General features: G+C 43.0%; 2 protein-coding genes across 7 annotated transcripts in view; one reads left to right on the top strand and one right to left on the bottom strand.

Moving 5' to 3' along the window:
* Positions 1-170: 170 nt before the first annotated feature.
* ITGB1BP1 (integrin subunit beta 1 binding protein 1) lies at positions 171-20,277 on the bottom strand. Of its 6 annotated transcripts, none has more exons than XM_084624729.1 (8): positions 20,120-20,277; positions 19,671-19,770; positions 14,622-14,723; positions 12,176-12,254; positions 6,285-6,421; positions 5,149-5,241; positions 2,120-2,269; positions 171-661 (listed from the first exon to the last, which is right to left on the bottom strand). In XM_084624729.1, the coding sequence occupies exons 3-8, from the start codon at positions 14,691-14,693 to the stop codon at positions 590-592; spliced, it is 603 nt and encodes a 200-aa protein (XP_084480855.1). In that variant the 5' UTR covers positions 14,694-14,723; positions 19,671-19,770; positions 20,120-20,277; the 3' UTR covers positions 171-589. The 6 variants fall into 6 exon arrangements, with proteins under 6 accessions (XP_084480855.1, XP_084480857.1, XP_084480856.1 ...); XM_084624731.1 differs by having other exon boundaries at positions 19,680-19,770; XM_084624730.1 differs by having other exon boundaries at positions 20,094-20,264.
* A 52-nt stretch (positions 20,278-20,329) lies between these two features.
* CPSF3 (cleavage and polyadenylation specific factor 3) overlaps positions 20,330-25,839 on the top strand; it is a 54,504-nt gene continuing 48,994 nt past the window's right edge. Inside the window, exon 1 of the mRNA XM_084623131.1 lies at positions 20,330-20,468. Within this exon, the coding sequence (XP_084479257.1) occupies positions 20,398-20,468 (71 nt within the window). The 5' untranslated portion in view covers positions 20,330-20,397. The remainder of the gene's footprint in view (positions 20,469-25,839) is intronic.

Below are 25,839 nucleotides of genomic sequence, written 5' to 3'. Positions count from 1 at the left end.
TGCTCATTTGAGGTTTCTTTGTACAGTAACTCCTCGTTTAACGTTGTAGTTATGTTCCTGAAAAATCCGACTTTAAGTGAAATGAATTCCCATTTGACTACTGCTGTTGTGTGTTCTAAACAATGCTATGTAAACAAAGATGCCCTCAATGCTTTGACGGTTTCCTAGACTGTATTTGAGGCAAGTGTCCAACTTTTATTTTGCAGTCCTGCAATATTTACATTCATGTACAAAACGCTATTCGGTACAAACTTCATGTGCAGTATAAAATTAACTGTTCATGGTTTTATATTAACTGAAATGTAAGATCAGCAATACCCTGCAATGACTTCTTCAGGTAAATCTTAGTTGGGCTGTGGGTTTCCAATTGTCACTCATCAGGGCACATATCAAAATAACTTCTGTCCTATTTACAAAGTTCTACTGTTCTCTTTTGCACAGTGTTAATGATCCTTCTTCAGGCAGTTAAAGGCTCACCTCTATTCCACTCTGAAATGCTTGGTCAGTGCTTATAGTCCCAAAAGGGAGCAGAACTTCCTCCCAGCATGAAGGCTTCTTGTACTGTACCATGACACACAGCTGCAGAAATTCAAGACTTCTCTGAGGTTAAAACTGAGTCAAAGGCTGTTGATAACACTTTGCAAATAGCTTGTGCTTGTTCCTACAGTGTATAATACAATAAAAATCAGTTAATTGTGCTCAAAAGCATAAAGTATTGATAGTTACATTTTCACTAGCATTTACCTAAGTGCTCTGCCTATTACATGATTTAGTACTTCAGCAAAAACTCCCATCTGTTAAACTTCAAGCAGAATATGATCTACAAAAATTTTTCAGTGCTTATACAGAATGAAACAGGAGGGCTGTGTGTGAAATTCTATTGTTTGCAGTTATGCCTGCAGACATCTGTTTTAAATTACCTTTGGCGTGAAAAAAGACAATTTTTAGTCTTATCTATGCCCTGGACTAGGGGAATTGATCGAAGTTAAGCAACTTCAGCTACGTGAATAATGTAGCTGAAGTCGACGTACTTGAACCTACTCACCGCGGTGTCTTCACTACGGTGAGTCGACTGCTGCTGCTGCCCCATCGACTCCACCTGCGCCTCTCGCAGCGCTGGCTTACAGGAGTCGACGGGAGAGCGCTCAAGGGTTGATTTATCATGTCCAGACTAGACATGATAAATCGATCGCTGCCCGCCAAGCCGGCGGGTAGTATAGACATACCCTATGTTTATAGGGTGTAACCATCGTCCTAAAGCTACTCCACTTGCTTCCTTATGCCTTTGCCAAACCATCTGAAGAGTTGGTTGCATGGAAACTAGAAAGCATATACTACCATGATACTCTGGCACTGTCTCATCTCCTGCTTTCCTTAATATACCAAAGGAGGAGCTCAAACTCCTCCTATGGTAATACAATGCCTAACTGTGGACTGAATGCATAGTGCCACTGAAATGGTTACTGTGTTCCTCCAGCAGAGCTAACATGAAGAGGGAAAGAGGCTGTTGTATTTGACTGTATACAAATTGAAGTGCTCTCTAACCACAGTCTTTACCAGCGGTCAGGCAATGCACACCAGATTGCTGTAATTGCTTCACTGATTTAAATAGGCTTTTGCCTAGAAGTTTCTCACGTTATAGTCAACATCTTACCAGTTGAAGACAACTGAACACAACTCCCTTTGTTGCCAATACATCCTTTTTTACTGATTTTTAGGGAGTACAACTATTAGCCATACGGATGGGAGAATAGCGTATTCCAAGGGATACTACCTAAAGAACTAAGGAAAAGGCTGATCATATGATTCCTTTGTAATTTTAGAGCAGTAAAGGTAGTAAGTCTCAAACAAAGTTAATCCAGTGCAGTCTATGATTTTTCTCCTTAAATGTGGAACCATTTATTCTCTGTGAAACCAGTTAACCCTTCAACTGCCAGAAGGCTGTGATTATGCAAGAGGAGCTACATCTGGGCTGTCCCATACAACAGAGCAGAATGTTACCACTGGGTTTCTGTGCTGTTAGAACATGGTATTTTTAAGTATGAAGCTTGGAGGTAATGAAGTTAGACCTCAAAATGTATTGGTACCTAAATTAAGAACCATAAACATGAATTCTTACCAAACTATTACACTGATACACCCAGAGACTGTATTCTTCATAACTTGCATCTGTCGTCTTCAAAGCCAATAAACTCTTTCCTGCTCCCAGACCATCATCGTAGCAGACCATCCGCACAATTAAATACAGAGCATGTCTATGTAAAACATCCTACAACAATATGGCAAATTAGTTATTCTAAAACAGTGCACAGACACTGAAATTTTCTGCATGCTTTCACTACTGCATAAGCTGCTTTTTACCAAATCCTTTGAACATTTCTTTCTAAAGAATACTCTCTCTCGCTCTGTGCACTTGTTTACAGAAGACAAACACTCCCACTGTTCCTGGTAACATTTCCGTAGATTACCCCCGTAACATTTTGAATCTTCAAATGAGGGCAATAGGTAAAGATTTAAAAACAAATAACCAAACTAGTAGCAGTTTAGCACACGACCAAGATACAACACACAAATTTGGCAGGACCAAATACATTGGGGGAAGGGGGGAAATATCTTGTTATCCCGCTGCTGTTTGTCAGTATTTTTAATTAGATTTGAAGCTGTTCAGGATAGGGAACATGTCCCTGTCTATCCCATTCTTACATATCTAAGAACATTTTTGGTTGCTATAAATCGTGATGAAGCTTTAGACTCAGACTATTAAAATAAAATAGAGTCTTAATTTATTCTACAAACTATATCTGCATTAATACAGTCTACATTGTAGCTGGATCTTTATGAAGGAGTGATAGCTGCTAAGTGGTCTAAATAAAATACAAATTGATGTCAATGGGTGACATTCAAGGGCCAGAATTTGTCTGAAGAGTATGTAATGCAATATCACAGAAAGGAGCCAGCACAAGCTGGCTTAATCATAGATGTCTGTCATCTTGTCTCATGCTTTCAGGCTGAAGCCAGCAGAGGGATGGATAAAAGGCTTTAAAGTTAGAGATCCTTATCTCTAAGTACTTTCAACAAACGTGACCAAATAAACATACTCCTGCATGTGAAATACCTACTGACTTCAGTGAGAGGTATGAATGTAGAATGACTGCAGTGAGATTATATGTTTAGGTCACAAATACTGCATTTCCGCCTAGACAACAGAAACAAATGATTCTTTGAAAAGAGTGAAGGAAGCTTTCTGGTTTTCTTTAAAAGTAGCTAACTGTAGCAGTAATACTTATTGTTCTTGTAACAAGGTTGTTACCTGCCAATGTGATTGTTATTAGGGCTTGACCTTCTAAGGCCAGGCATTTAGAATGGCTGTGGTTCCCAGAGGAGCCTAAAGGGAACCATGTGACTCGAATTTAGGACTATGCATACGGCAAGGTATGCTCAGTTAGGAGACCAGGCTGAGAAAAGACCTGGAGTAGGAACTTTCATGAAGGGATCTGGGGAGATACTTTGGGGAAGCTGGGGAAACCTAAAGGCGGGCAGCAGAAGAACCCTGGAAAAGGGTCTGGGTTTTTTGGCAGAAATGATGAGTACTAAAGGGTACTCTCTGTAGGGGAACAAGCAAATGCTCAATGCACTTACAATAACCATCCAGAGAGTGACACCCTAGTGCATGCGTTTTGCAGATGATGTGCTTATGGGGGAGAGCAAGAGGAAGTGGAAGAAGATTTAGAGAGATGGAGATGCGTATTTGAAACAAATGGCATGAAAATCAGCAGAAATAAAACCGCATTTGGTCTGCAGATTTGAAGATATCTCGGAGGAAGACAACAGTCTATGTCTGGGGGGCCAGAACTACCAAAGTTATAGCGTACCTAGGTTTGATACTACAGGATATTGATGAACTCAACAATGAACTTATAAACAGAGCAGGAAAGGCATGGACTAAACAGAGAGAAGTGAGCAGAGTGATCTGCAATAGGAGAATGCCTATCAAAATGAAAAGTAAAAGCTACAAGATGGTAATTAGGCCTGTGCTTTTGTATGGCTCTGAATGCTGGGCACTGAGGAAGAAACAGGAGCAGATCTTAAATACAGTGGAAATGTAAATGTGAAGATGGAGACTTGGAATTGCAAGGGTGGACCATGTTTGGACAGAGCACATTAGGGGAAGTACGAAGTTGGTATCAATGATAGAAAAACTGAAGGAATCCAGGCTTACATGGCTTGGGCATGTGAAAAGAAGATGGGAAGAATATATAGGAAATAGGGTATTAAACTCAGAAGGGGAGAGTAAGAGAAGGGTTGGAAGACCCAAAACTAGATGGATGGATGTCATACAAAAGGATGCGGTTAGCTGTGGCGTTTCTGAGGAACTGCTTCAAGACAGACTAGAATGGAACAGAAGCACTCAAAGAGCTGACTTCGTACAGATGGGACTAAGGCTAGAACAAGAAGAGGGGAGACAGCATGCATAAGGAACATCAAGACAATGAAGAGGCAGTGTGAGGCTTGAGGCCTGGAGTGGACATGTGCTCTTGTTTAGGGGCTGAAAGATGGGATTTATGAGGGTGGAAGACCACCCCCTTCCATAACCACCTCATCCAGCAAAGACCAAGACAGACCCTAGTGTGTGTGGGGGGGGGGGAGAAGGAATTGAACTTATAACCCAGAAAATATTGAATCTGCTGGATCAGCCTTGGTCATCATGGTTAGAGACTTTTACCAAAGGAGGGCAAGAGAACCACCAGCAGGATAAAAATTACTAAAAACAGGGAGGGTGAAAGACTGTTTTGTTTTTTGTTTGGAATTCTCACTTGCCCCTGAAGGAGAAGCCAAGAACCCCAAGTCACTCATGCACGAGAAGGAGAGTACAGACTATGTTCTGAAGAGAAGATCTGAGGCAGTTTTGCTAGAAAGGCAAGAATCTCCTGTCCCTCTGTTTTAGCTTCAAAACAAAAATTGGAGTCTTACTCTGAAATCAGAAAATCGGAAGTTTTGAAATGGAAAAGAATTACTGGGTCATCCAGTGTCCTTTAACTGCAAACTCATCAGGACACTGATAAATGCCTTTCCCAGAGTTGCCTTTTCCAGAGTTGCCCACAATTCATCTTCCACCAAATAAAGCCCTTTATGAAGAGACACACTTACATACTGATCAGATGTTGAGACTTTAATACCGTACTTAGAAACTCCCATAATGAACTCTTCTTCAACTGGAACAAAAGGTAACTTTCCATCTTGCTTTGGAGAGAAACAAAAAAAAAGTGTTAAGTGTATAGAGAAGGACATAAATAATGAAGATATTCATTACAAAACCTGCATTTTCTCTGTTTTAATTATATTTCAGACTACTGGAATATTACCATTAATGGGGCTGTTCACCACAAAGGGTTTTCCTCTTTAAACACTCTTGGATATGATGGAGAACACTACGTTTCTTTCAGTTATTCAGGATTGAGAAGGGAACTTTTTATGGAGAATGAGGTTTTCTACAGTCCCTTCCTTTGTGTGTGTTCTATGGCCCAGCTACACTAGCAGCGTACTGTTTCAGGGACAAACAGTGCAGGCAGAGGAATGTTGATAGTTGCTCCATCCTAGTGCACTGATGCTCATATTGGCAAAGATTGTGCAACATTAGGAACACTTTTGTACATGGCTGAGTGCTACCAGCACATATGCTAAACTTGCAATATCTAATTTCTATAATATAAACTGGCATTTAGGAATTCAAGTATTGACCTTGTAAAGGAACCCTGACCATTTTTTTTTTTAAATAAAAGCTTGTTTTTATTCTTTTTGACACTACAAAGATCATCACAGCTCTCTTAACACAATGGAATTATAAATGGCCATGAGTGGTCAGGCTCTCGCTTTTATTCCTCAGCTGAAAATTTCCTCTCTGTTGAGAAAGGTTGGCATAAGTAGTAGTCTTTCATGGATACTGCCACAAGGGCTGGAGACTGACTCTTTGGAACTGTAGCTTTCTGCCACCAGCAAACCCCTGATGATATTTGTTCAGTCATGCCTCAGGCTTTTGTGTCAACAACACTGCTTCCTGCAGTAGCCATTTGTTTTTCTGAGGTATACCCTTCAACTACTAACCAGGAGGTAGCTTGGCAGTTGTTGAACTCTGAGCATGCAGGGTGAATGCTTTAATACAGTAAATTATTTGTACAGTTCAAGGCACTTCAGAAGAAGGACATTTGATCATATGATAAATACACAGTAGGAAGAAACATACTGGTTTAAAATGTTTTGACTTATTTGTATGTTTTTTCTCTTACCTGTGCCACATCTATGTAATTTATCAAGTCCAATGGCCCCTCCAGACTCTTGCTCTCATCAAGTTTCAGTTTTTCAATGGCACCAACATATTTAACTCTAAATTCTGCACAGGTATCTGAATTACTGTTGCTTTGTCCTATAAGAAAAGAATTGTAAATTCAAAGAACTGTTCTACTTAAGCAGTAACGTCTATTGTTCTTTTGATAATGGAAAGTCCCTTTGGTCTTTTTTAATCTATTAATTTTGAATAATCTTTTGCTCCCTTGGCTCAAACACTCGATCTCCCCACTGAAACAATTTATAAAACAAGAAGGGTAGCAAAGACAACTAACGCTTTTGTGTTATTTGGTTCATAGTATAGTAACCGCATCTTTCCTTAACTTCTGATGGGCTGATTCTTTAGTGTGCTATCACAGAATGGTCTTTGGTACAGAGCAAAATGTGATGACGTGAGAGTCTACCATAAAGTATGGTCTACTTGAACAAAAAAGTTGGGTAACTTAAACCCAAGATTTATTTATTTTTTTAATGTACAAGAGCTAACCATAGCTTACAAAACAAGAATTTTCAATTGGATTTATACATCTCTTCCCCACCCGCAGCCATGTTGAGACCCAAGAGTGGAGCATTTAGCTGGTACATAAGAACTGAAAAGTGAAACCAATTGCAGTGAAAGTCTCTGGTAGCAGGGAGCTGCAGAAGCCTTTCCCTGCTACCTCCTCTCTGCCAGAGCCTTTCTCTGACAGATGGAGCTACACACTGCAGTGTGGACACAGCCCGCTTTTTACTGTGGCATATAGAGACACAGACTCTGGGGAACACATTTGACACTGAATTACCGTTTTGCCTTCAGAGAAGTGAATGTTCTTTTTGGTATTGTAGTATCCTGTTAAACATTTTGTGAATACGAGCATTAAGTATTTCCTCTTTCAGTGATTATGTATCTAATGAAGAAGCACAATGAGAAGCCAGTTCCCTGGGCTGAGGGCTTTATCCAAAGCCCAGTAAGGCCATGTCTACACTCTGATTTTATAGAAGTCGATTTTTGGGCACAGATTGTATAAAGTCGAGTGCATGCGTCCACACTAAGCACATTAATTCAGCGGTGTGCATCCACAGTACTGTGGCAAGCGTCGACATTCCGAGCAGTGCACTGTGGGTAGCTATTCCACAGTTCCCACAGTCCCCGCTGCCCATTGGAATTCTGGGCTGAGCTCCCAATGCCTGATGGGGCCAAAAATTTGTCACGGGTGGTTATGGGTAAATGTCGTCAGTCAACCCTCCCTCCCTCCATGAAAGCAACAGCAGACAATCATTTTGCACCCTTTTCCCTAGATTGCCTGAGCAGACATTATAGCACGGCAAGCAAGGATCCCATTCAGCTCACCGCAGCAGTTATGACGATTGTAAACACCTCCTGCATTATCGTGCAGTTTATGCAGAACCACCACCTGAAAAAGCAGGCGAGAAGGCGACGGCAGCGCGGTGATGAAGACATGAACACTGATTTCTCTAAAACCACGGTCCCCGGCAATTTGGAGATCATGGTGTTACTGCGGCAGGCTCATGCTGTGGAACGCAATTCTGAGCACGGGAAACAAGCACAGAGTGGTGGGACGGCATAGTGTTGCAGATTTGGGATGATTCCCAGTGGCTCCAAAACTTTTGCATGCGTAAGGGCACTTTCATGGAACTTTGTGACTTGCTTTCCCCTGCCCTGAAGTGCAAGAATATCAGATGAGCAGCCCTCACAGTTCACAAGCATGTGGCAATAGCCCTGTGGAAGCTTGCAATACCAGACAGCTACCTGTCAGTCGGGAATCAATTTGGACTGGGCAAATCTACTGTGGGGGTTGCTGTGATGCAAGGAGCCAACGCAATCATTGAGCTGCTGCTATCAAAGGTAGTGGGAAATGTGCAGGTCATACTTTGCTGCAATGTGATTCCATAACTGTGGTGAGGCGATAGATGGAACACATATCCCTATCTTGGCACCGGAGCACCACGGCATCCAGTACATAAAACGCAAGGGGTACTTTTCAAGGTGCTGCAAGCACTGGCGGATCACAAGGGACGTTTCACCAACGTCAACGTGGGATGGCCGGGAAAGGTTCATAACGCTCGCGTCTTCAGGAACTCCCGTCTGTTTAAACAGCTGCAGGAAGGGATTTACTTCCCAGACCAGAAAATAACTATTGGGGATCTTGAAATGCCTATAGTTATCCTTGGGGACCCAGCCTACGCCTGAATGCCATGGCTCATGAAGCCGTACACAGGCACCTTGGACAGTAGTAAGGAGCTGTTCAACTATAGGCTGAGCAAGTGCAGAATGGTGGTAGAATGTGCATTTGGACGTTTTAAGGCGCGCTGGCGCAGTTTACTGACTCGCTCAGACCTCAGCGAAACCAATATTCCCATTGTTATTGCTGCTTGCTGTGTGCTCCACAATGTCTGTGAGAGTAAGGGGGAAGACGTTTATGGCGTGGTGGGAGGTTGAGGCAAATTGCCTGGCTGCTGAATACACGCAGCCAGACACAAGGGCAGTTAGAAGAGCACAGCAGGAAGCATGGCGCATCAGAGAAGCTTTGAAAACCCGTTTCATGACTGGCCAGGGTGTTTGTTTCTTCTTGATGAAAATCCACCCCCTTGGTTGCCTCTAAATTCTCTGCAAGCAAGCTGTGATCGAAGGGGGGAGGGTGGGTGGCTTACAAAGGAAATAAAGTCACTATCGTTTAAAAAACATGTGTTTATTAAATTGATTATAAAAATAGGGAGATAACTCACAAGGTAGCCTGGCTGGGGTGTGGGAGGAGGGTAGGAGGGAAGGAAAAGGCCACTTTAAAACTTGTTGAATGACAGCCTTCTGTTGCTTGGGCTGTCCACTGGGGTGGAGTGGTTGGGTGCCTGGAGCCTCCCCCGCCTACGTTCTTGAGCATCTAGGTGAGGAGAGGACAGAACTTGGGGAGGAGGGAGGGCGGTTAAACAGGGGCTGCAGCGGCAGTCTTTGATCCTGCTGCCATTCATGAACCTCCACCAGACGCCAGAGCATATCCATTTGATCCCGCAGTAGCCCCAGCGTTGCCTCATGCCTCCTCTGATATTCCTGCCACCACCTCTCCTCACATTCATTGGCCACCTTCCTGTACTCTGCAATTGTGTCCCTCCATGCATTCTGCTGAGCTCTGTCAGTGCTGGACAACTGCATGAGGTCAGAGACCATTTCATTGCGCGTGCGTTTTTTTTCGCTGCCTTATCTGAGATAGCCTCTGGGACGGAGGAGGGAGGCTTGAAACATTTGCAGCTGCTGGAGGAAAAAAAGGGAGTGAAGTATTTAAAAAGATACATTTTACAGAACAATAGCTATACTCTTTCACAGTGAACAACACTATTCACATTACATAGCACGTGATTTTGGTACAAGGTCGCATTTTGCATCGTATATTGAGTGCCTGCGGCTTTGGTAAGGCATAGTCTTTTGGCTTCTCCAACCTTCATAACAGCAGCGCCCTCCTCTCCCATACCAACCAAAGCATGTTGAGTTGGCCATTTAGTGCTGCAGCGTTCCTGTTTAACGTGCAGCATCAGAAACCAAACTAACCCCCCCTCTATCCAATTCTCTGGGATGATCGCTTTACCCCTCCCCCTACTGCATGGCTGGTATCAGGGAAGATCCCTGCTAGCCAAACGTGAACAGCTCAGCGCCAATCCCCCACTGCCCAGCTAACTGCAGGGAGGATTTCTTTTCAGCCACAGGCAAACAGCCCAGTAGGAACGGCCGCCTCTAAACGTCCCCTTAATTAAATTCCCCTATTTCAACCAGGTTACCATGAACGATATCACGCTCCTGAGGATAACACAGAGATAAAGAATGGATGTTGCTTGAATGCCAGCAAACACCGGGACCATACACTACCAGGCTTTGTCATGCAGTGATACCAGATTACTTGCTACTAGCATGGCGTGGTAAAGTGTCCTACCATGGAGGACGGAATAAGGCTGCTCTCCCCAGAAACCTTCTGCAAAGGATTTTAGAGTACCTCCAGGAGAGCTTCATGGAAATGTCTCTGGAGGATTTCCGCTCCATCCCCAGACATGTTAACAGACTTTTCCAGTAGCTGTACCGACCACGAATGCATCCTAAGTCCTCAGGGCTACTTAATCATATAAAAGCAAGTGTTTTTTAAACATGTATTATATTTAAAAATGTACACTCACCAGAGGTCTCTTCTCCGGCTTGGTTGGGTTGGGAGGGTATTTCAGTCAGTGTGATAAAAAGATCCTGGCTGTTGGGGAGAACTGTGTGCTCTCCTCAAGCTCGTCGTCATCATCCTCCTCATCTTCCCTGTCCGCAAAATCCTCAGGCATGGTGGAGAGTACCCCATCATCAGAGTCCATGGACAGGGGTGGGGTAGTGGTGGCGGCCCCCCCTAGAATTGCATGCAGCTCAGTGTAGAAGCAGCATGTTTGGGGCTCTGTCCCGGAGTGTCTGTTTGATTCTTTGGTTTTCTGGTATGCTTGTCCGAGCTCCTTAAGTTTCACGCGGCACTGTGTTGCGTCCCTGTCGTAGCCTCTGTCCCTCATGGCCTTGGAGATTTTTTGAAATGTTTTGGCATTTCGTCTTTTGGAACATAGTTCTGATAGCACAGATTCCTCTCCCCATACAGTGATCAGATCCAGTACCTCCCATCTGGTCCATGCTGGAGCTCTTATTCAATTCGGGGACTGCATGGTCACCTGTGCTGATGAGCTCGCCTGACCAAACAGGAAATGAGATTCAAAAGTTCCCAGGGCTTTTCCTGTACGCTTGGCCAGTTCATCCAAGTTCAAAGTGCTGTCCAGAGCAGTCACAATGGTGCACTGTGGGATAGCTCCTGGAGGCCAATACCTTTGAATTGCGTCCACACTAACCCCAAATTCAAAATGGTGATGATGATTTCAGCACTAATTCCCTCGTTGGGGAGGAGTACAGAAATCGGTTTTAAGAGCCCTTTATGTCGGAAAAAAACGGCTTCGTTGTGTGGAAGGGTGCAGGGTTAATTCGATTTAACGCTGCTAAATCCAACATAAATTCATAGTGTAGACCAGGCTTAAGTCTATAGAAATATTCTTTGGACCTCATAGGGTTTTGGATCTAAGCCTGAAACTTCTTTCCTCTCAGCAACACATCTCTGTAGCATACATACCTGTGACAAAGTGCTAGGCCAGAAAGGATGAGTCAGCACTTTGTTCACAGCAGCTCCAATCAAGGCAGAATGGAACTGACTAAACAGAGCTGTCTCTATTTGTGGGTGGGGAAGGGCAGAAAGGCTAAATAAGCCATTAGCCAGAGCCCACAAATAGGTACAGGATAGAAATGGAAAGGGGGGAAACAGGCGGTAAGGGGAGAGAGAGATTGCTCTCCTCTGCTTGTTATAGGAACTGTATATGTTATGAAGATGGTGGGACTCCATTTATAAATAAACTGCACAAGGTGTTGGACCAGCATAAGGGTCTCTGAGTAGTTTTGTAGACCAGAACAGAGGCAGGAACCACGAGGCTCTGCTACAGTACCCCGTTGTTTCAAACCAATCCCTACTGTTGCACCTGTTTTCTTCCCCTCCTTTGCCTTCCACAGTCCTGCTCCACCTCCCGCTGAACTTCCGTATACCTTCTCAGCATTTCTAGTCCCAAAGATCACTTTCTGTTTTAGACTGCAGCCGCTCATGTGCTACTAAGTGGGCCATCCAATAGGTTTGCCCTCAGCTGACTACATGTAAATGTGTAAAGCATCATTCACACAATGTGAATTTACATTTTCTCACCTCTTCCCTTCTCCCAACTCTTACACAATCACACATTTTATAAAATTAATCCATCTTCAAGCAAGTCTGTCTCAGCACTGGTTACATACCTGAACTTTTAGTGGAGTCTGTATCTAGACTAGCCACAGTACTAGATCTGGAAAGTCCACCAAGACTGGAGTCAACAGACTTGTTAAAGGGAAAAAATATAAAAATGCCAATTAATTATTGAAAATGTTAATTTATCTTCAGATTTTCTGCCCCTACATTCTTCATTATAATCTTCTAACTTTTATGGTCTTGAGCTATTTAAAAGAAATTAAATCAACACAGTGAAACATGACCAAAAAAGTCCTACTTCTCCAAAGGATTAATATAATAAAACTTGAAAGAGTATCAGTCTGACTTATTTACACCAATGTAAACTGTACAAGGATCTCTCAAAAGGTTTCAAATGTTTTTGAAAGAGGGAAAGGAGGAGAGGTGGAAAAAAGAGCAGAGAAAATGAACTTTTTAAAGTTCATGTCCATGGTCTTTCTTTTCATGCATCTGATGAAGTGAGCTGTAGCTCACCAAAGCTTATACTCAAATAAATGTGTTAGTCTCTAAGGTGCCACAAGTCCTCCTTTTCTTTTTGCGGATACAGACTAACACGGCTGCTACTCTGAAACCTTTCCTTACACTGAATATCTTAACCTTTAAGAAACTGACAAGTGCATGTTTGTCACTAATATTTGATATAACTTGACCTTTAGCAATGAGATTTATATTAAAAAATGCCAACCATGTCAGAAACCCTACAAGATTTACGTCATCATTCACTGGCTATCAGACAGAATGTATTTATTAGCTGTCAGAGGACTTACGCTTTAAGATAGGAAAGAAATATTTTAGAAATATTGTTGTATAAAATAAAGAGAAGGTTTTTGATTTGGCTAGCTTGTTCTGAAGAATCAAGCTCATTCTCACTTTTAACGGCTATTTTAGAGGTTCTTGAAAGATTCATAGATTATAAGGCCAGAAGGAACCACTGTGATCATCTAAAATGACCACCTGTGTAACACAGGCTATGGAAATTCTCCCAAATAATTCCTGTTAGAACTAAAGTGTTTCTTTTACAAAAATATCCAATCTTGATTTAAAAACTGCCAGTGCCTGAAAATCTACAACAACCCTGGTAAATTGTTCCAATAGCTAATTACCCTCACTATTAAGAATTTGCACATTTTTCCCAGTCTGACTTTATCTAGTTTCAGCTTCCAGCCACTGTATCTTGTTATATCTTGGTATACTAGATTGAAGAGCTCATTATCAAATTTTTGTTCAAAAAAACAAAAGATACAAACAGTGATCAGATCAACCCTTAACTTTCTCTCTTTGTTAGCTAACTGGACTGAGCTCCTTGAGTCTTTCACTATGACATGTTTTCCAATCCTTAGTTACTCTCATGGCTCTCCTCTGAACCTAAGTAACTAATACTTCAACATTACAAAAAGCAGTAAGTTATATTTTTTTTGTATAAATCCTCTCTCATGTTCTGTTGGTGTTGAAGTAGTCTCCAAGTAGACTCCTAACAACATCAATGGGATTTGTGCTTGTATGTTGGAAGGACAGCATGCTACTTACAACCAAAAACTAATTCTGATATTGTTTGATTTCACAGACCAAAAAAAAAAAAAAAAGCAAACAAGATGTTTATTTCAGCAAACATCATCATCATCATATTAAAGACTCCAATAGCAAGGCAGTCAACTATCAACATTTACTATTTATTAAGCATCAGTGTGCTTGATGCTACATGACAAATAAAGATGCAGTCCAAACTCTGAGGGACTTGCAATCTAAAACCCCTTAATTAGTCATTTGACTTGAAATGTTACTTTATTGGTCAAAAAAGGTTAAATATTTCATAAAAGAAATTCAGATTAACTCTGACAAGCAAAGTGACTTTTCTTCTTTAGAATGCAAATCTCCCTAAGACTCTGATAATTTAATCTATCGCCCAAATTTACAACTATTATTAAAAAGGCAAAATAAATTCAACATGTATAAATATTGTATCAGTCAGCTGACTGACCTGTCATCTCTAATTAAAACAATGATTTGTCTTTGTGCAGATCCATTCTAATTCTGAAACAGTAATATTTCTACATTGGCATCTCTTCTTTTAAAGAATAGTAGGATTTAGTTTCTGTTAAGGAGTATAAACGTCCCTCTTGAAAGCCAGAAGAAAAAAAAAGGGGAGGGATTGAGTTCTTAAGGAATAATGTACTGTAACCTGTACCTGATAACGCTTTAGTTCCAGTAAGGGTTTCTGATTAGAGCTGGTCAGAAAAATGTAAATTTTTGTCAATTCGTCCATTTATTGAAATGAAAACATTTTACGGAGATGGTTTGATTTTGATAACATTCCACCAGAAACAATCCTGTACGCCTGGTTAGCTGCCAAGGAGACTGGAAGCGCTAGGAGTCCCAGTTCCCAAGCTCTCTGCAAACTATTAGTTCACAGCAAATGAAACTGTCCCAAAAACTTACTATACCCCCAATTCAGCTTACCTTGCTTTTAGTACTGATTTCACTGCTTTGGGAGCTGCTGCTGCTGTGTCGTTTTTTCCCTTTTCTGAACATTTTTTCACCATAATTGGATCAAAGAAAATGCTAAAGGAAGGAGAATTAAAAAAAAAATCTGTGTCATATTACATCATTAAGAGGAGGAATTCCTGCAAAAAACCATGGTGGGTTTTGTGTCCAAAGTGGAAAATGGTTGGGGGACCACTAGACTAATGATTCTGAGCATGGGATTGGGAGTATGAATCTATTTCTTATGACTGTGCCACTTGTGTATGGCTTCAGGCAAATCACTTAACCTCTCTTCCTGAATTTCCCTATCTATAAGAATAGGAAGGATTTTAACTTTGCTACTTTACCCACATTAGAAAATTGATTCTTACAACAGCCTTGTGAGGTAACTAATTAACAGAACATGTAAAGTAGCAAAGTTAAAATCCTTACGGAAATTCATGAAGAGAGGTTAAGTGATTTGCCTGAAGCCATAGAGCAGCATAAAATCAGAGGCAGTCTTCACTATTATATTTTCATATTCAACCACTTAAGCTTCTCCTGAGGCTTGAGAATCAAAGGAATTACTTTATAAAGAGACATGAGGCTGACTAAGAACTTATGAAGCAGAACTGTTGTCTATCTCTGACCTAACACCAACTATATCTCATTCTGGGCGGCAGGAGAAGTTAATCTGTACTGTACAGGGTTGTTAAACCTTGTTTCTTTGTACACAATTAGGGAAAAGCACACACTGAACTGATTATAGGCCCCAAAGAGCATCACGTTACATGAACCAGAAAAACGGCCTACTTCCCATGCTATATAATTAGGCTTTATTGTGGTAAATTGAAGGAACTTGCAAGCAGTAACGGGCAGATGAGGAGGACTAGACCTCTCCAAAGTCATCAAGAGTAGGAAAGAGATCAAAATCAGTTTGCCAATAAAATCATCATCAGGGAAGATAAATTTTAGGTTTCATTAAGTAAGCTTAGGCAACTCCATTTGATTTCCCAGTGGGCCTCTAAATAAACAGCCCAGTATATTTGATATTGAGCCTGTACTGCACTTTGTTTGTGAGCAACAAAATTTAAAAAGGTGAAAACTTGGATGCAGTCCTACTAATATAAGCACACGAGTGTCATCATTTATATAGCACGAGAAGGGCACAGGGCACTCTACCACAACTAAAAATGACAGGTCCATGCCCTTTAGTGATTGTAACTAACTGAATCACTAGGCTAAAATTCGCAAAAAGAAAAGGAGTACTTGTGGCACCTTAGAGACTAAGTTTAGAATGACTGTGACCTGGGAACCTCTTAGTGCCAACTGGCAAAGGACAAACAAGGGGTGCAGAGGGGTTACAGGGATCTCCTGGGTCTAGCTTACACATGCTAGTTCACCAAGGAGCATCACGTGAGGTCTCAAATACAAGGTGGTGTCACAACAGTCATCTATATTGCAAAAGTCATGTGTGGATGTTACATAAGGAATTTTATATATACACTGAAAATTACAAGATGGCTAGGGACTGACCACCAACAAAGCTGAAAAACAGGTTTTCTCTCAGGCTATGTGTACCCTCAAACCGTATAGTGCAGGAATGGACAAACTGTGGCTTGCGAGCCACATGCAGCTCTTTTACAGTTAAAGCGTGGCTCGTGGAGACCCGCACTCCCCGTTCTCCACCTACCAGATGGGGGGTGGGGGCAGAGTTTGGGACCTCCGCCTTGCAGAGAGGTGGTGCAGTAGGGGCTTCTGCCCAGCAGGGAGGGGGGTCTTGGGGCTTCAGCAGCAGTGGAGCTGAAGCCCTCAGCCCCAGCAGACGCCTCGCACGGGGCTAAAGCCCCAAATCTCGAACTTCTGAAGATTGTCATGTGCAGCTTGGAGGGTCAGTAAGTTTGGCCACCCCTGCTACAGTTGCACAGCTTCATGGCCTGTCTACAGTTGAAAGGCTACATCTACGCTGCTTAGCGCTTTACTGTAAACACTGCCGATGCTGATTACAGGGATTCTTCCATGGGTGTAGGTGGTCCCCCTCCCCAAGAGGCAGTAGGTAGATTGATGGATGAACTCTTCCATCGACCTAGTGCTGTCTATATGGGAACTTAACGACAGCTTAACCCTGCCATTCAGGGGTGTGGAATTTTCATACTTCTGAGAGCCATAGATATGCCAATGTAATTTTCCAGTGTAGACCAGGCCTCCGTGTAGCCACTCGCTACAGACCACAGGCAGTAGCTAAATCAACAGATCAATTTTTCCATAAATCTAGTGCTGTCTACACCAGACGTTAGGATGGCTTAACTACATCGTTAAAGGATATGCATTTTTCACACCCCTGAGCAAGGTAAGGTTCTAATTAACTTTTTAGTGTAAACCTGGCCTTAGACAAAAAATGTTTATCTAGCTGGCTTTTTAAATTTACTTTTGTATAATTGACAATAGATCTCTTCTCACCAGTTTGAACTGAACGCTAATGAGGACTGTAAAAACTTCAAAGAGAGAAAAGTAACAGGAAGAAGCAAAGAGGAGGTAAGAACCCTATCTTGAGGTGCATATTAAAGGTTTGCTCTAATATATTTGGGGGACAAAGAAGACACCCTGTCATCCTTCACCTAGGAAGTAAATGGACAGTGAATTTTACTTCATGAAAGAGGGGTCTCAATGAGGCTTGACTGAAAACAATGGAAAGAACTCTGTATGAGAAATTTCTTTAGACAGGAGGTTAACTTGTTAGGTTTTCTGGAGACTAAACTTAACTATGATTTTTTTACATGTAACCATTTGTTTCCAATATTCTTATTCACTGTCATTGAATCTCTGATCTTTGATAATAAACTTATTCTTGTTTTCACTATAAATGTATCTAAGTGGCCTTACTTAGTGAAAAACCAGTGTTCAGGAAAGAGAAAGCTCTGCATCTCATGCACCATTTTTGTTCTTGGCACATCCAACCCAATTTGATGATCATATAACATCAGGGTTGGAAGGAACCTCAGGAGGTCATCTAGTCCAACCCCCTGCTCAAAGCAGGACCAATCCCCAATTTTTGCCCCAGATCCCTAAATGGCCCCCTCAAGGATTGAACTCACAACCCTGGGTTTAGCAGGCCAATGCTCAAACCACTGAGCTATCTCTCCCCCCTGCCCATCTAAAAATTTACAGTGCAAGAAAAGTTTACCAGCAGGAACAAACATTCCTGTACTAAAATTCTAAACAACTGGCCTTAGCCTTATGCTGGAGGAGGCAACTTAATTAGAAAGTAGTGTCATTTGGGGCAGTATCTGTGCAAGGTCCCTCCAGAATACCATAACCCAGCTTCCACCCTCTAATACACTGTTTCTCAGGAAAGTCAAATTCAGCACACACAGAGTGTCTTATGCTTTAGGATTCAGTGAACTCTGGTGCTATGCTCTTGAAAGCATGTGCAATTTGCAATGAACACACAATCACAGTCCAAAATGTTAAAGAGGGGCATAGAGTTTTAGAAGGATTTAGACTGATTGAGACTAAACTATCTTTAGGCTATGTCTACACTACGCAGCTTTTAGCAACACACGGCTGTGCCCCTACAGCCGTGCTGCTAAAAGGCGTGCAGTGTAGCTACTGTTTGTCAGCAGAAGACAGCTCTCCTGCGGACAAAAAACTTCCACCCACAATGAGTGGTGGTAGCGTTGTCGGCAGGAGAGCAGTCCTGTCAACAAATCACTGTCCACACCAGTGCTTTTCCTTGACAAAACTTATCTTGGGGGGGTTAACACCTCTAAACGACAAAAGTTTTGTCATTCACTTGCCATTGTAGACAAAGCCTTAGTCTATTAACATTGTACACCAGAGTTCAGAGCATCATTGTCTTTTGCCATATTGTTAAAATTTCAGTGAAAAACTCATTTGTTATATGCAGTTTGTTATAAGCAGAACGTCTTTTGTTCTTGTAAACTGATTGATGACCTGTCAAAGGCACATTTTCCTCTATGAGGACAAAGTCTTTGACCATTCCAAAGTTTTAAGAAGCAGCCATTTGGGTAAGAGTGCAAAATTTCATCTAAAAATAGGTCTTAAACAGTAATCCAGTTCCTCACACTGATCTAAAAATGAATAAAATTTTATCAAGCCCCACTCCTTCTGCCTCCACAAACACAGATACACTTTTAGCTTAGAAGCAGGAGATATTTCAATCAAAGAGTTTTTCTCAAAATTTTAGGCACCTGAAAACAGAATTCGAGTTTGAGTGCTTCTCAACACTATAGATATTAGCTGAGTGATAGAAGAAGAAAAATTATACATATTTTCTACCACAGGTTTAATAAGGTCAATTGAAGGGGAAAAAATAAACTCTGCCAATTTCTTCTACAGTAGATACATTATGATAGAGTATCCTTTTCAGTGAGAAATATAATTTAAAGGAGAACCTCTTAAAACAAACTGAAATAAATAACTTCATGCAGCAGTTCCTGAAATGGCAAAAACACTGCTTACGTGATATTTTATTAGCCACAGTGAAGGATATGAGTAGGCATGGAAAGATTAGATTTTTACTGGTAAATGTTGATAAATGTCAATTTCACCATGCACACACAGAAATGGACAAAAATATTTCCATCAATAATTGAAATTTACGAAGTAAGACAAATGCTACTTGAATTTATTACAGGTTGATTTAAGGATATTTACTTTGTATATTTTGACGTGATGCCAACAATTTGTATTAATAGTTGTAAAGCTTTAACTTTCTAAATCTCAATGTCTACTGTCATTAATTACTAACTGACACCTCTATTATCTGACCCCCATCTCTGGTTTCACCCCAAATGTGAACATTCAAATAAAAATACGGGGGGGGGGGAGCATAAAATACAATTTTGTGAAAAATTTTAATTGACAAAAATCTTTAAAATGCTCACAATAAATATCAACACTATCCCTCTAAATTATAAACAAACAAAAATCTAATTTTGCCAAGCCTAGATATGAGTGGCTGAAATTTGGCACAAAGAGGCCAAACCTCAGGCCCTGCTCATGAATAGCACAAAAAGCGGTTACCAGCTGCACCTGGGAGCCTATGCGGGGCTTCAGTCACTTCTGTCTGTCTAGGTATTTTTCAGGGTGCGCACCGCCAAGATATCTGACTCCAGACTGGCTCCTTAAGAAACAAGAAAGATGGGGAACTCACACCCCCATCCTGCCATGGAGCCCTCCACCCCAGGCACGTCCCAGCTCTCGGCTTCTCTCCCCCCTCCCAGCCCCACACCCCGCTCCCATCTCCTCTCCCCCCTCCCAGCCCCACACCCCGCTCCCATCTCTACCCCGGTCCTGCCATGGACCCCTCCTCCCAGTGCTGGGATCTCCCCTCCACCCCAGATACGTCCTACCCCCGGCCTGCCACGGCCCCCTCCACCCCAGACGCCTCCCAGCGCTGAAGTCCCCTCATCCCCGGCCCCACCCGGAACGAGGATGGGGCCGCACCGGAAGGCAGGGCTCGCGCTCCTCACCGCAGCGGCAGCGCTCGGTACCCGCCGGGGACTCGCCTTCCGCCCCGCACCCGGCCCGCCTCCCCAACGCTCGCTGCCCCGGGAACGCGCGTCCGCCGGCCCCGGCCCGCGCGCAGGCGCCGTGACAGGGAGCGTGCGCGGCCCGGCTCCCCGGAAGCGGAGGGAGGAAGGTGTTTGCGGGAGGACCGGAAGTCGAGGCCGGGTGGGGGGGGAGGGGCGAGGGAGCCCCCGAGTCGCCGGTTGTTCGGCGTCGCTGCGCTCGCTCCTCCCTTTCCGGGATGTCGGCGAAGAGAAAAGCCGAGGCCATGATCCCGGCCGAGGAGAGCGACCAGCTGCTCATCCGGCCCCTGTGAGTGACGGCGGAGCAGCAGGGGGCTGGGGGGCCGGCGGGGCAGCGGCAGGGGCAGGAGGGAGCTGGGGCGCTTGGGGGCCAGTGGGAAGCTGGGGCACTGAAGTCCTTTCACACATAACCTGCACCAACATGGTGTGGCAGGCCTTAAGTTTGTGGCACCGCATTAGTGTCACGTTAATGTGTCTGCCACTCTGTGCGGAGTGACTGTCAGAAAAGGGGGCAGACCCCTTCCTCTCCCCCCCCCCCGCCCCCATTGGTGGTGTGTTCTCCAATTAGTTTTCTCCAAGCCAGTGACAAATGTGAACTCCTGCATCACTCTACCTGTCTTACCGTAGTAGCATCACAGACATTCCCCTTAAACTCTCCAGTCTATCTTGCCACCCAGACAAACTGGACTTAGTGAGAAAATGGTTACTTATGCCAAACATCACATCACATTTCGGTTGCTTCCAGTCCCAAGAGACCAGTCACTTCCTCCAGGTCACTTAGTATCCTAGACCTTACACAAAGGACTAGGTTGGTAGCCCATTCTATAGTGAACTAACTAAAGGTTTATTAGTTAAGAAAAGGAAATGAGAGTTATTAAGAGGTTAAAATAGGTAAAATATATTAACAGATGAGTCACAGTTTGTAATTCCAAATGGTGGCAGTGATGTAATAAACTGCCAGTTTACCAAAAGTCTTTTCAGGGTTCCCATATTGTCTCTGGGGATCTCTGGTTTGCGTCTGGTATACTTCCCTGGAAGAGTCCAAACAGTCCAGAGATATAGGCTCTTTTCTTGAGTACATACTTAAAGCTTCTTCTCACAGAAAACAAGCTGACAAGGTCACTACCCCCCCCCCCCCATGGACTTTTCCTTTGATCACAGAGAGTAAGGAATGCATTTTGAGTCTTTAAGCTCCAGTTATCACACACAATGACCACTTGCTTTGAAATTAACACTTTTCTGATAAAATTCTTCATTTGTGTTCCCCAAGGCTTCTTTCTCGTTTGATGGGTTATTTAGTTACAGGGTTCAGAGTAACAGCCGTGTTAGTCTGTATTCGCAAAAAGAAAAGGAGTACTTGTGGCACCTTAGAGACTAACCAATTTATTTGAGCATGAGCTTTCGTGAGCTACAGCTCGCACTGTAAATGATTGCTACTACACTATAGCATGATACAGCTAAGTGAAAACAACGCACATAACATTCCATTAGTTTTTATGAAGTTTAAACACCAAGTACATTCTTTAACAAAATCACTCTGAGCTATATTAATACACAAGTGAATTGGCTTGGGGCTCTGGCATGAGCTGGGACCTGGTTTGTCAGTGTCACAGTGTCTCCTTCATAATCTAGACTCCCAGGTGTTTCACTGCACAGATCCACTGAAATGTAACCATCGCTAAGGCTCCGTGTTTGTCACGGAAGTCACAGATTCTACGGCCTCCGTGACTTCTGCAGCAGCCTGGTGCGGCTGGCCCAGGAGCTGCCTGAGCAGCTCAGGCAGCCCCTGGGCCTGTCACACTAGCTGCTGCTGGGGCAGTCTTGGGTCACCCCACCCCCCAGCAGCAGCAGTTTGGGTGTCTGTGGGGGGGTCTCAGGGCTGGGGATTGGGGTGTGGGGTGGTGCTTATCTGGGGGGAACTCCCTGGAAGGGGGATAGGAACCCCTTCCTAGCTCTGCGTGCTGCCTCTGCCTGCAGGCACCACCCCCACAGCTCCCATTGGCTGCAGTTCCCAGCCAATGGGAGCTGCAGAACTGGGGCTTGGGGTGGAGCAGAGGCAGCACGTGGAGCTAAGAGCTGGGTAGGGAGCTGTCTATGACTTTGACTAAAAATACTCATGACTAAAATATAGCCTTAACTCTCACTGGTGTGTGAGCGCAGCAGCTACGCAAATAGCATGCTGTCCAGCGGTTGGGGGCTGGGGAAAAGAGAGATTGAGGTAAGACTGTTGTATCAGACACAAGTTTAAAGAATCCATGACTCTTTTTAAAGTCCATGTAGAGGATACAGCACCACTGTTTTTAAGGTCTCCTGTAAAAAGCCCACACACTAACTTCTGATCATGATGGTCCCTTCTGGCCTTATGGTCTGAGTCTGTGAACTTGTATGGGATTCACTTTTGAGGCTGATCCTGAGTGCTTCCTTGGAGACTCTTGCACCTTCAGGTGCCATTGTCTTCCTCACATTGGATCCTTTCTGTTTCAGATAAAAGACTTGTGTGCATAGTGTCAGGATTTTAAACTGGTGGCAAGGAGTCCTAAGGGTTTTGCACTGGTTGCTTAGACTTAGAAGACATCCCCTGCATATAATTTAGTCAGTATAATATTTTTTATTATGCTAATAAAATGTTTTCAATATATTATAAAATTAAATATGAGAATAAAAATAGAAATGATATAACTAAAGGAAAAGGCTGCAATATCAGCTTGGTGAGATTCTTGTCCATTTAAATGTAATAGGTCTGTGCAATGGATTTGTAATAAGATTCAAGTATGGATTAGATTTGATATAGCCCTTTGTGAGGTATTTTTTTAAACTTTTATAAAGCACAGCTTTCTTTCTTTATGCTTTATACATTTTGCTTTGAGCAATGCCAGAACATTTGAAGATGGGCAGTTGAACACCAACTGTGTATACTCTAAAGCCTTTTTTACACTACAAAGTTTTGTTGACAAAAGGCAGTTTTTGTCGACAAAACCGTGGAGCTGTATACACTATATTGCTCCTCCTGCTGACAAAACTCTCCTGCTTTGTCAACAAAATAAAACCACCTTGATGAAAGGTGTAGTGCTTTTTGCTGCAAAGTTAGAGCAACAGAGCATTAGTGTAGACACTGCATTTGTTATGTCGCCCTAAGTGGCCTCCAGGAGATATCCCACAATGCTCACTGTGACCGCTCTGCGCACTGTTTTGAACTTCGCTTCCCTGCATCCAGCTGCACACGTATGTGCCCCATCCCTTTCAAAGCCCTAGGAAGTTTTGAAATTCCTCAGCCTGGAGAGCTTACATAGCTACTGCCCAGCTGAGCATTGTTGGCTTCCCACAGCAAACACATTCCTGCTTGGACTATAGGGGTGGGGGTGGATCTCCTTCTTCTGTGGGAGAACTCTGAGGGAGTCACAGAATCAAAACATTAATGCAGAATCCTGCTCTCCCCAGGACTAGAACCAGAGCAGCAGGCAGGGGGCAACGGGGGAAAGACTGCTGTGCTGTGGAGAGTCGGGGAGGGAGAAGCGGGCTGATGTTGGGGTGTCCCTCTCCCCCCACCAGTGTACTGTTCTCCTCTGGGGTGGGGAGATAGGGGGATGCCAGCTGTCTGTGCACCAGCTTCTGCCTCAGGACTGGTTGCTTCTGGCTGCTGTCTGAACTTGGGCTTTGTCTACACTGGAACCTGAATGACAAAACTTTTGTCATTCAGAGGTGTAAAAAAACCACACCCCTGAACGACAAAAGTTTTGCCAACGAAAAGCGCTGATGTGAACAGTGTTTTGTCACAGGAGAGCTCTACTACCAACAAAACTACTGCCGCTCGTTGGGGGTGGAAGTTTTTTGTCGGTGGGAGAGTTCTCTCTTGCCAACAAACAGCAGCTACACTGCATGCCTTTTAGCGGCACAGCTGTGTCACTAAAAGGTGCGTAGTGTTGACATAGCCTTAGAGTCAGCGTGCAGACACTCACTCTCCCCAGCACAGTCTGTCTCTCTCATATGTACACACTCCTCCCCATGCACTCTCTGACACACTCCCCTAACACACACTCTGTCTGACTGTCTGTTGCTCTCTCATACTCCCCCCGACCTTCTGTGGGCTTGTGTTAGTGTTCAGCAATGTCATTTTGGTCGTATTACCAAGTGCAACTTTAATAAGTGTTTAAAATGTGTTACTTTTCAGGCACACACAGCAATCATTAGAAGGTTCATAGCATGGTGCAAACAAACAATGTGAGGCTCAACACACTGCAGCAACACACATTACTGTAGCTTAGTGTTAATATGCTGCTTCAAAGCATCCCTCAGCCAAATAGCACCCCCATTGGGCTCCTCTTATAGCCTTGTCTTCATAATGAAGGATCCGTACTTTCTGACAGAGATGGCTGGGTTGCAGGTTACCAGAGCAGTTGAAAAGCAGCTAGCAATCTAGTAGGATACCCATGGAACGATTGGATTGGATTGCGAAACCCCTTATCATGTGATGCTGCACCTGCCTCCATGAGGCACTGCAAACCCTTCCCAGTTGGGTATTCCTGTTATCCATATAAACATCTGATCCCTTTAATCTTGCCTTTGGATAAGTGATTTCTACAGTGGTGTAACTGGATGACTTTAGATACATCAGGAAACCAGTGTATACTTTGTTTAGGCTCCCCCTTTGTAATGACTACATTAATATTGACACTTTAGTTTCTTTAGTAATAAATGAAGAAACAGAAAAAATGTTAGATAAATAATTCAAAACTTTTATTCTGTCTCCTAGCATTGCATGCTGAAAGTTTCAAAATACCATAATTTAAATGGCCTTTCGTAGTAAGGGAGTTAGGGCTGAGGTAACAGTAGAGAAGGAGCAGAGGGATAGGTTCCTCACCCCTACATGGTACTGTTGTCACCTGATTGTACTGAATTTAGTGGAGCATAAGGAGCTGTGCTCTCTGTTGCATCACCCTCTGAGAAGCTTGATGCTAACATCTTTCTTTATCAGTTTCTTTCTTCTTACTTGGCATCTATCAATTTTTATGCTCTGGAGGCTTGACCTATGCCACCAAATTGCAAAGATGAACTTGAGAGTAGATAAGTTAGGTCACTGCTAAATGACCCAAACTATATTTACTAATTTATCAGAACAAAGTATATGAATTATTAAAGCATGTGTGTTTACCAGTGTGGTGAACAAAATCTTTTGGAAATGAGTTAGCTTTCAAAACAGATGTTCTCAGCCCAGTCCTTTTTTGTCACAGATGAAAGCATTGCACATCGTTAGGGAAGTAAAATCGTAGCTGTGCAGGAAAAGAGGAAGTATTACTAACACACAGAGCCCTTTATCTTGGAATTTTCAAAGGCACCTCTCGCCACAATATCAAGCGTTTCAAAATTTTAAATTGCTTTTTACTAGAGTAAGCCTGTGTCAAGGGCTGATATATTAGTACAAATTATACTGAAATAGAAATGTCTCAGCCCATAAGAATGCAGGGAGGCTGTATAGCTGTGGATACTTAATGTTTAATTCCCACCACATTATGCAGTTCACTGCACTATGTTGTTTCATAGAGTTTAAGGCCAGAGGAGATCATCTAGTGTGGCCTGGATATCACAGATCACTAATTTTTAGCCAGAAACCTCTATATTAAGGCCAAGATTTTGTTTTGGGTGTGAGATTTGTAGAATGACTG

This window comes from Lepidochelys olivacea, assembly GCF_965140295.1.
Source record: "Lepidochelys olivacea isolate rLepOli2 genome assembly, chromosome: 3".
In the NCBI taxonomy this organism is placed as follows: Eukaryota; Metazoa; Chordata; order Testudines; family Cheloniidae; genus Lepidochelys; species Lepidochelys olivacea.
Note: the sequence above shows the minus strand (reverse complement) of the source record. Positions and strands in the feature narration are given on the sequence as shown.

What these genes read in the sequence shown, in the direction of transcription:
- ITGB1BP1 (XM_084624729.1), bottom strand. Translation starts at nt 14,693, where the DNA reads ATGTTCAGAAAAGGGAAAAAACGACACAGCAGCAGCAGCTCCCAAAGC. An exon ending in ATTACATAGATGTGGCACAG is followed by an intron (nt 5,242 to 6,284) that starts GTAAGAGAAAAA and finishes TTCTCTCCAAAG; the next exon opens with CAAGATGGAAAGTTACCTTT. An exon ending in TCTCAACATCTGATCAGTAT is followed by an intron (nt 2,270 to 5,148) that starts GTAAGTGTGTCT and finishes ATATTGTTGTAG; the next exon opens with GATGTTTTACATAGACATGC.